This window comes from Puntigrus tetrazona, chromosome 4 (assembly GCF_018831695.1).
Source record: "Puntigrus tetrazona isolate hp1 chromosome 4, ASM1883169v1, whole genome shotgun sequence".
NCBI classification, from domain to species: Eukaryota; Metazoa; Chordata; class Actinopteri; order Cypriniformes; family Cyprinidae; genus Puntigrus; species Puntigrus tetrazona.
Genome location: NC_056702.1, coordinates 14,833,111 through 14,847,241, shown reverse-complemented (window position 1 = coordinate 14,847,241; position 14,131 = coordinate 14,833,111). Strand labels below are relative to the sequence as shown.

Below are 14,131 nucleotides of genomic sequence, written 5' to 3'. Positions count from 1 at the left end.
CTCTCTCTCTCTCTCTCTCTCTCTCTCTCTCTCTCTCTCTCTCTCTCTCTCTCTCTCTACCTGCCCGACGTCACTCCTCCAGTATTGTCAAACCCCAGACACAGTGAGCGGGTAAATACTTCCTCAAACACGGCGCGCCGCTCATTCTGCTCTCAACTTACACAGGGGTAGTGAGAATAAGACACGAACTACCGAAACCTCTCGGACTTTGAAGTCGGTAAGTTTTGTGCTCGCAACTTTTCACTTTTACTGCTCTTTGTGGGTCCTCGCAAAACCGCCCATCGGGAGCGTGGAAATGACAGACATGTACAACATGAAACGTCCACGTTGTCCGCCAAGAACCGATAGGTTCCGTCGCATTTTCGATGTTTGTCTATCGGTCGCCGAGAGCATCCAGCGACACATATCCAACAAATCCACTTCTGATTCAATGGAAATAATTCTAGACATTTGGTAACGAGAGATTAGAGACGCTTTTTGTTTTAACAGGAAGTCGTTTATGCGTTTAGTATCGTGTGTTCCCAAACATTCAAGTTCAGGAAAAGAAACTTGATATATTATTATTATTATTTTAAACTCGGCTTAGTTACGCCGTCCAGATACGCGGAAGCGGCAGCAACTGTACTTTTTTTTAAAGTGTTTCATAGAATGCGCTGCCATAGTTATATAAACATATATAGAAAGACCAGGCTGACAGCTCTTTCCCGCTCCGGCTCCTCCATGCTGTAAAACGTACGCAATTTTATAATGTGTAAACATTTAGCAACGTAACATTAACTGCTGGCCTACTGTATGGTCTTGTTTTTCAAGTTCTTTAAAGATATGGAGATAGAGATAACTATATGGTCTTAACGACTAAAATAGTTGAAACTAATAGATAAAACTACCGGATTCGCTTTCGCGAACGTTTGGGAAGCGTCTTAATTTGGGGTTTCCATAGTAACCGCTATGGTTAGCGAGATCTTCAGAAGCGTTTTAGAGGCTAGAGGTAAATATATATTTTGTTTTCCTAACAAGTTTAAACTTAAACCCGCTGGTTAAAGCTGTGCCATTCTTCTAAAGCAGGTTTTTAAAATTATTATTATTATTGTTAATATTTTTTTTTAAACCATTATCTGCCACCACATAATGACCGGTGTAGACTATTGTCTCTGACAATATTTACCAAACCTTTCAGTCTGACAACTGTTCCTGCACGATCTGTCCGTCCACCCTTAAAAACAAACAGAACATGGAGAGTATCTGTGGGCTTCGATGTAATGCTTTGTCATTTTCATTCTTTTTTATTTAGAATTTCTACTGAAATAAGAATACACTATAGTAAAGTGTATTACGAACTTGCATATTTGCGTTTCGTATATTCGGGGAACTTTTTACGAAGGTTAGTTAGAACAATTGTAAATGGCATGCGTATTGTTTTTGACTATTTAACTTAGGCATGCACCAAAGTTGAGATAGACAACAAAAAATATTTTTATATTTAGGCCAGTAACCAATATAACGGCAGATATTAAACCAGTTGTATTAGTTTTGATGTGTCACGCACATGTGTCCGGTGTTGACACAGCTGTAGGTTGTTTATAGTTGCCAAGAAACTCCACAAATCGGTGCGCAGAATTCAACTAATCCATTTATATTTTAAAATATTTTGGTTTTACCTCAAGATTTGTTGGTTGCTTTTTACACTAGAATTAACATTCACGTCTTACTAATACAATTTGTAGTGCGTTCATCACGCTCCAAAAATGAAAAATGAATGTTTAAGAGTACACTTTCAAAAGTTTAAATTTGAAGTTGAACGTTTGTACTGCATATAAAATATTTTGGGCCAACAAATTCAAAAGCAACTTCAGATATAGACAGATAATAATAAAAACTAAAACTTAATATATTGATCATTAAAGAAAGTTTCAGTTTCAGATATATTGCACATTCCTACTTAAAATGGTTTGAAACTGAGCTACTCTATTTTTGATTGGCTTCGCTGCATTGCACCATCTTCTTACTAACCACAGACTTAATCATTTTTTTTAATCACCATATTGCACCATTTCTTTTTGGTTTGTTCTTTCCTCTTTCGCACATTCTCACTTGGTGTTTTGTTCTTGACATTAACCAGAGACTCTAGTAGTTTGTCTCTTTTGTTTCATTGTATAATGAATGCTTGTGTGTCATTACTGCCTACTGTACATCCACAACCTGTACAGTGAACCGAATCAACACATTGTTCTCAGCCGGAAGGCGCATGTTAGTAAAGGTCTTAATCAACAACATGCACCTCCACTAAATAATTGATCTACCAAACTGCAGGGGAGAAGAATGTAGCGATGATGGTGTGCGTCCACATGCCTGTCAGCAGCGGTGTTGTTTCTGTAACGTGCGCGACAAGCAAACACCATTAGGAGTGTCCAAACCTTTCATTGGCTTTGTTTTCGAGTTTTTCCATCATAGTGCCTCCGGCGAACACAAATACAGCACAAAGTAGGTTTTGTGCGGAGGCTCAGAGAGCAACACCCGACAGTATTGTTTGCTTTCTGTGCATTTTGCATGTCATTACTTATTTTGTCTTATGGTTTTTTTTAAAAACGCACAAGGTCTGTTGCGTACTTTTATGGTAGCGAGCACACAGGCCCCACTCTGTTGGTCTTGGATTAATGAAGCTTTTGTGAAGTGTGCGCAAGGCAGAAATGGACACCGCTCTTATTGCACAGACAGACAGAGGCAAGCTCGGCTTCACCTTTAGGTCGACATACCAACATACACACGCATATTTATATCCGTGTGTGTGAAATCTTGTCCAAAACATTGCAGTGAGCGGATTTGTGCCCTAATATGGCGCACGCACACGTTTGTAAGCAAACCGGCTGTCACACAGTAAGCCCTGTTTCAGAGAGGAATTGGCTTTTCCACACTAACCTTGACCAACCATTGTGTGCTTGCGTGCGTGTGTGTGTGTGTTATAGGCGAGAACGAGAAAGACAGAAGCATAGGGTCTCTTGTTTCTTAGCCTAAGGGAAGAGAGGGGTGAGAAATCAATGCTACACTAAAACGAATGTCACATGGCACTCAGCACTCATCTGACCTTGAAGTCACTGATCTCTCGCTCTCCATGTTTCTCTCCCTCACTCTGTCACTCTCTCTGCACACAAATACTTCCTTGATGTGTGTTATTTTAACCCACTAACCTAACCCTATGACATATGGGCAGAGAAGAAAAGGTTTTGCTTGGTGTTATGCAACACTCACACAATTATATTTTTGTTCTCGTATCTAATAATTGGTAACTGATTTAACTCACTTGCAGGTATTTACAGTTAATTTAAGTTATCACTAAAAAGAGCAATACAGATTTTTATTTGTATTTGCCTACATTTTTAATAGGATAAGCATGGTATTGTTCTTGGTTGTGGTGTAGATTTCTGAAACGAAGAATAACACTGTTTACATTTTTATTGTGGATGGTTAATTGATGCATTTTAGTTTTAGAAAATATTTGTGCTTCTTGAATCAAGGTCTTCTCCATTCTGGTATGCAAGATGTCATTTTCTTATTCTAACCTAGTTTAGATGGATAAGATAAAGCCCTTTTCAAGGTTTGGCATCAAAAATATTTTTTTTAAGAAATTAATTATTGTATTCAGCAAAAACTTAATTATCAAAAGTGACAATAGAAATAAATAATTTAAAATAAATGCTTACTTTATTCATCAAATAATCCTAAAATACATATATCATAAATAAATAGAAATATATTTTTGCCAGTATATAAAAAATATTGACCATGTTTCGCACCAAATCAACAAGACTTTTAAAAATATTACTTTAAATTAAATAAAATGAAGGTTTCCACTCCAATCACCTTGTCATTTAGGAGAAACTTTTTATGATCCTTTTTGTACATCTTGTTGCACATTAACGCGCTACATTATGAAAGTCAAACGAATTGAAAGCACAGTTTTATATTGACTTCCAACTGAGGATTTTGCATTGCTTAACTGTATTATGAAGACTGCTATGCACAGAGGGGGATTTTGGGAAGCTGGGGGATTATTTTTGCTTCATGTTAGCAAAGTACAAACAGCAGCATGGTGCCTTTAACTGATAAACTCAGTTTTATGTGTGTATGTAATTCAATGAATACATATACATTTACAAGTGTGGTTATAGAAAAATGCAGCTGCACCATCCGGTCTAACAGGTTTTCACTGTGTGCTCTGAATTATGGCTGTCCTTTTATAAACTTTCAGATTCTCTGCACCATGTTCGTATCCGAACTTGTTCATGTAGAACATTTCGTTCCCCATACATTTATTCCGACATAACCTTGTTTGTTTTGTTCTGTGTTTGTAAAATGACAGTCTACCCTTTCTCATACCTATAATGCAGATATAATGCCTTATAATAAAAACCACAGTAATGAAGGATCTTGTGGATCTTTCAAAGCACTTTCTAATTCTACAGCAGTGTCTTAATTTGGGAAAAGCAGTTGTGTTGTCTATCATAAGTACACAGCATTCTCTAGAGTAAAACGTGTAGGTGTTATAGGTGTATCAGTGTGTCTTTCCTAAAAAACATATCTCCTCCAAGATATAGGATATAACTTACTTCAATGCTACTTCAGATTTAAGTTTCACTATAAGACTTTCGCTTTTTTTTTTTAAATGATAAAATGCTTTCTTCTAGTCTATTCATAAGTTTCAACCTGGTCTCCATTTGATCTGCGGTATAATGAGATCATCTAAAATATATGTGCATGCTTCCAGTTCAGTATTGAGTGAGAACAGTTCGGAGACTGTGTAGGAAGTTCAGAAAAAGGCGAGCGGAGCAGCTGTCTGATGCAGGACAGCAAACAGAGTGAGTCTTTTTTTGCACTACGCACTGTAATTCCCACCAATTTGCACGGAGAGAGAGAGACCTCGAGAACAGACAAAGCTTGTGTGAGCTGAGGCTATTATCACACAGAAAGAAAAACAGAATGTGTCCAATAGATAAAATCAGTGAAAGGTCACAAATAGAGTGAGAAAATGTCTTCAATCAGTACGGAATAGCAAAATCAGTGAACCATAAAATTTTGACATTGCTTCCGGTATCTGTAATGAAAGCCCAGTGTGTTTACCCTTATCTCAATGAAACGTGAAGTTGTAAAATTTATATGTTTGCGAGAGAAAGTTTTAAAAAGATAAATGTAACTTGCATTAACATGAGCTTTCTTTCAGATTTCATGATTACTACTTCCAGACTGCTATTGGTTGATCAAACAAGGAACGTTCCATCCCAAAATGACGGCATTGGTTGTCTGGTTTTTGGCCTGTCACACAAAGCTAGTTCAACAAACAAAAATCTTTAGAGTAGGTTTAGAACTGATAGAGTTGACTATACAAATCCAATCCTCAGCTGTCATCTCAGAGTCTATAACTGAAAATCTGCGGTGAACGGCCAATTATCTGAGCAGCAGATTGATAACCACTGAAAATGCCTTCATGAAATAGGCTACTGGCTGCTCAAACAAGCAAAACAATCTTGCATCTTTCTTAGGTTTTGCTTGAGCATGCTGGCTAACTTGAGTTCAAGTTCAATATCCAAAAATGGCTTTTTCAAATTGTACAGTATTAAAAAACAGGTTGGTTTTATGGTATTGGAACATAAATTAGTAGAGCTAATGGTAAAGCATTTAACTCATGTTTGTGAGGTGTCTTAAACAGTACTATATATATAAATATTGGAACAAATTCTTAATTCATGATCATGATATCTTGTTTTTGTCATGCGCATCCCGCGACATCTGTGACATCGTAACAGCGTGTGTTAATAGCATTAGTTACATTGTGTATTCTTAAAGATAAGTGTTAGTGAGGATCTGTCTGTTCCTCGTCCTTCTACCTTAGCGTGCATTTGTATAATCTGATCATAATACAGTACTTCATTTGTTTAGCACAGAAGCTGGTTACCAGATTTAACATTAAAAGAGTTAAATGTAGTGCCATGCACACATTACGTCTACATAGGCATACCAGAGGGATGTGTGTTAATTAAGCAGCAACCGGTCTGAGTGTGAGGGAGGTGACCTCTCTTGACAGATTAATGGGCCGCTGAGGGAACTGAGGCTGCTGAAAAGATACACACACACACACACACACACACACACACACACACACACACACACACACACACACACACCGGACAGACTTATTCATTTCATATTAAAATAGATGATGAAACCTTGTAGTAATGACGTGTTTTCTGTAGACTTAAAATGTGATTTGTAGACATGGAGTGATGAACGCACTGCATTAGTAAGGCTGTCAGTCATGAATTTGAACAGCCCAACAGTCTGGATGTTTAGCCAGCACATTGAACTTTCAGTATGCTGCTCAATGCTTTCTTTCTTTCCTCCCCCTTTCTAGTTTTTCCTCATTTTCTCTCCATCCCCTCCCTTGCTGCATGGGCTCATTTTTTCCACTCTCTCCAGGGAGACATTTTTTTCTGTAGTCATATGCATTTGAGTGTAAGAGGTTTATGTTTGACTGAGTGTTTCATTAGTTGCTATTAATGCATTTTTTGTTGTATTATGTGTGTGTGGTCACAGATTATCCTTCATATTTCTTACTCTGTCTCTCTATTATAGATAAACATGCTTGAATGTACAACACATCATCACCATGCAGAAAAAACAAGTATCACCAGATACTGTTTTCCCTTTGTATTTGAGAGTTTGTGTGGGAGCTTTTAAAGCTGGTTCCAATTATCTCAATTTACCATTTTATGATGATATAATTCATGGAGGATTATATAATTTGTGGAGCAAGGCTCTGTCACAACCTTCAGCAATTATCTAAATCTACAGTGTATCAGTATTTAATACTGTGTTTGACACAGATTTTGTTCAAAACCATCCATTTTTAGGACAATTTTAGGGCATGCAGTTTCTACACTTTGGAACACCTAGTGTTTGAGAGCATAATATCAAAACTTTAGGTTTTTCCAGTGAAACATACTGTATTTTGGGTTATTTATCAATTGCATTGACAGAGATGCCCACATAGTCATATTTTGTCATATTTTATTGTTACCTACACAAACTTAACAGAAGCTATGCAGTTTTTGTTGGCATGTCATGTTCTGTCTGGTTTCAACATGTTGTTGGTGTGAAGATGAGCAAATGGACACATCTTGATTAATCTCTCAGTACTCCATCATGGGTGGGGGTCACAAATGGTCCCTCTTCACTTGCTCTACTTTTTGTCTTTAAGCAATCGGTCATGAAGCAGAGGTAAAGATACATAAAACTGTTTCATCAGAGTTTTAAGTTAAAGTGTGCATGTTCTCCATGCAACTACAGCTTTGCATTCATAGGTGGATTTTCTGTTTAGAAGTGTGAAGACTGTGGTTCTGTGGTACTTTCAAAATGCTGATCTGTTTAAACATTGTAGTAGCAGCAAGATTGATTCATTCAGTGGTTTTGAGCTATCTGCTTGTCTGACCAATGAACAATGAAATGGGTGTTTAGGAAACTTTTAAATATCTTAAAAGCCATTTCAATAAGAAGAAGGTTGGCGACAGATTTACTATACACAAGTTGCACTTGCAATTCACTTCATTTTCCATTGTGTTTGTGTGTGCAGTGCGTATTTGAGCTTTTAATCCCAGTGATTAAACTGTGAAACCAAGTAAAGGTCTGCAGTTGGCCAATTGTGCCCAAGAATCCAGTCAAAGCTCTTTGAGCCATTGTGCGTTCAGTAATTCCAGCAGGAGAGGGGTGGGATTGGAAAATTATGTGGCTATGAAAAATAACACATTATTTAGCTTCTACTTTCCAGTTGTGCCTTTTTGGAAAATAAAATTTGCTAGTAAGCCGTGTAAATGATGTAAGCAGAACCATCACAAAAAGTAGAAGTATTGGCTTTTCACAATATAGGAAGCTGAAGCAATGGTCAGGAAACTTTAGCAAATCTTGAGAGTTTGAGGCATGAATAGTTGCTGTAAAAGTTGTTATGGAAAATATTATATATATAGTATAATTCAGCTTCACCATTACAGCAATACATTTTAAAGTATTTCAAAGTAAAAAAGTTGTTGTAAATTAGAATAATATTTCACAATATATTACTGTTCTTCCATGCATCCAATACCTACTATTTTTTTGTAAGGTTTTTGAGTAAAATATTTAAGTCCTATAAATGTGCTTCTGTTTTTAACCGTAGATGTTTTCATTTGAAATTATATTCTCAGCCTAATTTCATAATTACGAAATATGCATACATTTCATAATTTCCTGAATACTGAACTGATCACTCACGCATCACACATATCATGTTTGCTCATCTTTTAAAAAATACTGCATTACATTTATTTTATATTTCACAGCATATCTCTGCCTAAACAGTGTTTTATCAACGCAAGTGATGTTTTTGCTGTTTTCATCCTTTTTTTTTCTTTTGTATATAGGCAGAGTGACATCTCAACATGGCTCCGTTCCTGCGGATTGCCTTCAATGATTTTCAACTGGGAGAACTACCCCCTATGACAGAGCAACCATTCTGTGCCATCAAGATGAAGGAATCCCTCAGCACAGGTCCGTGAAGTTTTTTAACAGGGCAAGATAAAATACACTTCTTGTGGTTGTCTACAAAAGACAAACACTATGAGGTGTTGCATCAGAATTTGCCTTGAGCAGGGTAAATTAGTAGGCACCATAATTACAGTAGCATTTCTTTTTCTGTTTGTCCACCCAGAGCGAGGGAAGACACTGGTCCAGAGGAAGCCTACGATGTACCCTGCGTGGAAATCCACATTTGACGCACACATCTACGAAGGTCGTGTCATACAGGTGGTACTGATGAAAACGGCAGAAGAGGCTTTGTCGGAGGCAACAGTTGGGGTCTCTGTCATTGCTGAGCGCTGCAAAAAGGGAAATGGCCGCGCTGAGTTTTGGGTCGACCTGCAGCCTTCTGGGAAGGTGATGATGTCTGTCCAGTTCTTCGTAGAGGGTTCTGACTTAGGTAGGTACATGCAGGCATATCCACTGCTCAAAGTATAAAGTTGCGGTCAATAAGATTTTGTAGCGTTTTGAAAGAAGTCTTTTTGTGTATACATCATGGTTGTTGATTTGATCAAAAATACAGTAAAAATTTTGAAATATCTACAATGTTTTGAAAAAGTTTTCAAAAAAGTTTTTTTATTCCTTCAATGACAAAACTGGATTTTCAGCAGCCATTACTCCGGTCTTCAGTATCACATGATCCTTCAGAAATCACATGAAATAGAAATATTTTCTAACTTACAGTGGCACTTACTGATATTGGCACCCTTGGTAAATATGAACAAAGAAGGCTGTGAAAAATGTATCTGCATTGTTAAACCTTTTGATCTTTTATTTTAAAAAATTGCAAAAATGTAATCTTTCATTAGAAAATAAAACATTTAAATTTCATTACATAAATGTTTTTCTCAAATACACATTGGGCACAATTATTGGCACTCTTTTGTTCAATACCTTTTGAAACCTCCATTTGCCAGTTTAACAGCTCTAAATTTTCTCCTATAATGACTGATGAGGTTAGGGAACACCTGACGAGAAATCAGAGACCTTTCCTTCATCCAGAATCACTCCAGACCCTTTAGATTCCCAGCTCTATTTTGGTGCTTCTTCTCTTCAGGTCACCTCACTCATTTTCTACAGGGTTCAGGTCAGATAACTGGAACAGCCATAGCCATAGCAGAAGCTTGTTTTGTTGTTTTTGAGGTTTGTGTTTGGATTATTGTATGGTTGGAAGATCCAAACACGGCCTATTGGTGTTTGATAGAATCCATGGTGCCATGTGTCTAAACAAGATGTCCAGGACCTCTAGCAAAAGTATATGCCCATAACATAAAAAAATACAGCAGTATATTTCATTGTAAACATGGGGTAATTTTTTTGCCCTGTGTTCACCAAAATCATCTTAAGTGTTTGCTGCTAAAAACGTTTCTCCAGCTGTGGATTTCTAGGGGTGACAATAAATGTGTCCAATGTGTATTTGAGAGGAGAAAATTATTTCATAATGATATTTGCCCCCATCTTAAATTCTTATTATCCAATGAAAGGTTTGATTATTGTAAATTCTTTTTAAATAAAAGATCAAAAGGATTTGCAATGCTGATTAATTTCCACAGCCTTCTTTCATCATATTTACCAAGGGTGCCAATATCATTGAGCACCACTGTACATAAAAGATTAGAAAACGTTTACAGCCACTTTTGTTCAATTTAATGCATCCTTGCTGAATAAAGATGTTAATTTCTTTTTAAAAATGAACTATTACATAACCCAAACCTAAAAAATAAAAAGGCGGTTTTAATAGATGACTAGATTAATAGAGAATTTTTTCTGGTCCACGTTCTGTCCTTATTAGCAAAAACTAATATTTTTCAAAGCTTAATTTAAAACTACGGAAGGCCTATTTCTATAAGTAGTATCTACTCAGTTTGCTTCCCTTTGTTCCACTCCGGTTTTCCCCTGTTTCTTTAAATTCGGTCCTCTCTTTTTTCCATTATCTCACCGCCCTCAGATACCAGCTTAGTCCTGTCAGCTGGTATCTGTCCTGTCTTTGCTTACTCATGCATCTTACTCATATTTTCATGCTGGTCCTCTTTCTGACATCTTACTTTTTTACCATAGCAGGTTTGCTTTTTGTATCTCACAGGTTTTTTTATAAGAATGTTTGCTAGATATTATCAAGACTTGTCTTTAAACTCAACAATCGTCGGTGTCAAATATTGTGACAACACACAGAGGGTAAAACCATCAATCTCAACCCAAGTCAGTTTTGCTACTTCTGTTGCTCTTGGCAGGAAATGAGTTGATAGGGATCTATAAAAATTCTGAAGGAACCATAAACAGAACAGTCATTATGCACCGTATAAATACATACAGTTATTCCAGAAATGAAAATAAATAAAGATGTTGCAAATACGGTTTATTTTAATTCAGTAAAAAGAAATGCATAAATCATCCGTTTTAAAAGACCCTGTTTTGACCTGCTTTGCAGAATCAAAGTCCTCAATGACTGTGAAAGAGGACGACGGCATTCTCACAATAAACAGGAGGAGAGGAGCCATCAAACAGGCCAAAGTTCACTTTATCAAGAACCACGAGTTCACAGCCACCTTCTTCAAACAGCCCACCTTCTGCTCGGTCTGCAGGGAGTTTGTTTGGTTAGTATATAAATACTAGTATATAAATGTACATAGTAACATTAAAAACTAGTTATGATGCTAGGCTGCTGTAAGTGTTTGTCAATTTCTTTGGCAATTTTAGACTAGAAGAGCCAAAGTCTTATGACATTAAACACGATATTGTGGACTGGTCGCTATATATGACTTAAAACCTTGTACGTATTTTTTTCACATTTTAAAATTCAGCATTCAAAAATTTACAATCTGGTTGCTTAGATTAGAGGTCTCATGTCCGGAGCAAAATAATACAGGAAAATCATTATACTCATAATACATGTTCAAATCTGAGTATTAGCAACAGCGGTGCTCGTTAAAGGATAGTGGTAGCATAATGGTTTGTGACCTAGGCTGTTGAAGAAAAGGTTGCAGGTTCAATACCAAACTGGAATGACCCAGAAACTGACAAATTACTGAGATTACAATGCAGCTCTGATGTGCCCTTAAGCAAGGTACTTCTCATTCAAAGTGACGCATAGTCCATAATTGGTGTACTATAACAGGTTAGTCCAGGGAGACAGGATCCAGTGAGATAAAGTTACTTTGTATGAAAAAAAGCGTCATAAATAGCCAGTACGACTAACATTAGATTCAAAGAAAACATAATTTCACCATTTGAAATCTAAAATGATTAAAAAAATTATTTCACGTAGGCATGACTATACATAACCTTAAGCAGCCAGAAATCTGGCAGCAATAATCTTAGTGTGTGTGAGATTGTAAGTCATAGTATTGGATAGCATCTGTGTTTGTGTGCGCAAGCGTGCTTGGATTTTCCTCTGATATTTCAGCCGCCTCAGCAGAGTCCCTCGGGCTGTCTCCTTCCTGTGCAGTGTGAGACACATTGCTATGCCTTAGCGCTTTGTTCACACTGCATACGATATATAAATGTATACGTGCTGTGGAGAGTCAGTTCTTCAGATTCTCCCTAATACGAGTTTTACATTTATAGCATTTGTGTCCGTTATCACCCGCTGTGTACAAATATCAATACTCCAACACACTCTTTTTGCATTCCAGGGGTCTCAACAAGCAGGGCTACAAATGTAGGCGTAAGTATCTTCACAGCTTTCTCAATCTTTTGTAGACACTCCCATCTGGTTCTCAGTAAGAACACACATTATACATTTCACATCCGATTTGTTGTCGTTTAATGTTACATTCTGACCTGATTTTTCTGTGTGGCACGTAATAAATGATCTTCCTGCTGAATTAACATAATGGGCTCTTTGAAATCTAGTAAGATATTTTGTGCCATTAAATTAATTAAAAGGTCATTTGCACACATTGCACCTTACTGGCCCCTTGCTCTTTTCCAGAGTGCAATGCGGCCATTCACAAGAAGTGCATTGATAAGATCATTGGGAGATGCACAGGGACAGCAACCAACAGTCGAGATACAGTGGTAAGCGTTAGCGTTCTGAACCTCCGACGCAGAAACACACTTGATCAGGGGTCTGTGACTATGCGAGGGTTAAGCAGTTATGTAGGGAGGCCGTTATTTAATATGCAGTATACTGTGTATATAATATATCATGGTTTCCACAAAAATATTAACATAATAATTTGATATAATACTGATAATAATAAAAACATGTTTCTTAAGCATAAAATCAGCAATAATTTATGAAATGATCGGTGCTAAAAAAAAATTCAGCTTTAGATTTTAAAATGTTACAATAAAAAGCAGTTGTTTATAATATTTATGTAATTATAATTCACAGTATTACTGTTTTACTGTATTTGTAATATTACTGTACTGACTTGTAGTATGTATTGTTAAGACTCTGCACTGTAAATATAATAACTAAGTATCTAAATACATGAATATGCTACTACATGCATCTCTCTGATGCCAGCTGTAACGGTTTTGGGTCAAATTCTAACAAGGACCTTTTTTCAAGAAAGAAATATTCACTAGAAGTTCCAAAGGGCTTGTCCTTCTTTTTACCAACACCAATAGTAAACTGAGCAGGGATCAGAGTCTGTCAGTAATCAATAGAAGGCCATGATATTGTAAAAGTGTCGCCAATATGTTGGGGTAACTAAACTAAACACTGTAAAGCAGTACTTTGGTGTAGAGTCTCTGATGGGCAGTGGGCAACTCTGGGATTTGTGTTGCTGGTATTGAGAAGGACCTCTTTTGGAAAAGGCACCATGGGGCGTTGTAGATGTTGCATCTCTGCCCACAGGCATTACGATTCAGTTTGGTTCTGATGGTCTGTTTGTACATCTGCAGTTTCAGAAGGAGCGCTTTAAGATTGACATGCCACATCGCTTCAAGACCCATAACTACATGAGCCCGACTTTCTGTGATCACTGTGGGAGTCTGCTGTGGGGAATGGTTAAACAAGGCCTCAAGTGTGAAGGTAAGATGGATGTTGTTTTGTTGATAGTTGTCTTTTTATCTGTTTTTCACTTTCTGTTAAAATCTAATGCGACTTACTTTCTCCGTTCAGAATGTAGTATGAACGTTCATCATAAATGCCAGACCAAGGTTGCCAACCTCTGCGGAATCAACCAGAAGCTCCTGGCTGAGGCTTTGACTCAAGTTAGCCTGGTAAATGATTCAAACACTTTTCAAAATGATTCAAAAACATTTGGAGTGGTGTCTTGTAGTTATTTATAAATCTAAAAGATGGCATTATTTTTGCTCTTTCAAGGGTTCATATGTAGCATCATGCTGTTCTCTGCATTGGTATGCAATAAACTCCCTAAAGTAAAGCACACAAAATCTAACATGCTTTCTGTTTCGTTGAATGTGCTTAGAAATCTTCCACAAAACGTCCAGATCCATCTCTGTCAGAAATTGGAATCTATCAAGCCATAGATAAAAACGTGCCAGTGGACCCTAGTGGTGAGTTTGACTTACTGCATATTTCCTACTTAATTTTTTTATATACTGTGTATGTGTGTATATA

At 37.0% G+C, this 14,131-nt stretch overlaps 1 protein-coding gene across 1 annotated transcript in view; it reads left to right on the top strand.

Moving 5' to 3' along the window:
- The first annotated feature begins 64 nt into the window (after positions 1–64).
- LOC122342646 (protein kinase C delta type-like) overlaps positions 65–14,131 on the top strand; it is a 20,911-nt gene continuing 6,844 nt past the window's right edge. The window contains exons 1-7 of the mRNA XM_043236616.1: positions 65–217; positions 8,445–8,571; positions 8,732–8,998; positions 11,027–11,192; positions 12,231–12,262; positions 12,530–12,615; positions 13,450–13,579. Of these exons, the coding sequence (XP_043092551.1) occupies positions 8,463–8,571; positions 8,732–8,998; positions 11,027–11,192; positions 12,231–12,262; positions 12,530–12,615; positions 13,450–13,579 (790 nt within the window). The 5' untranslated portion in view covers positions 65–217; positions 8,445–8,462. The remainder of the gene's footprint in view (positions 218–8,444; positions 8,572–8,731; positions 8,999–11,026; positions 11,193–12,230; positions 12,263–12,529; positions 12,616–13,449; positions 13,580–14,131) is intronic.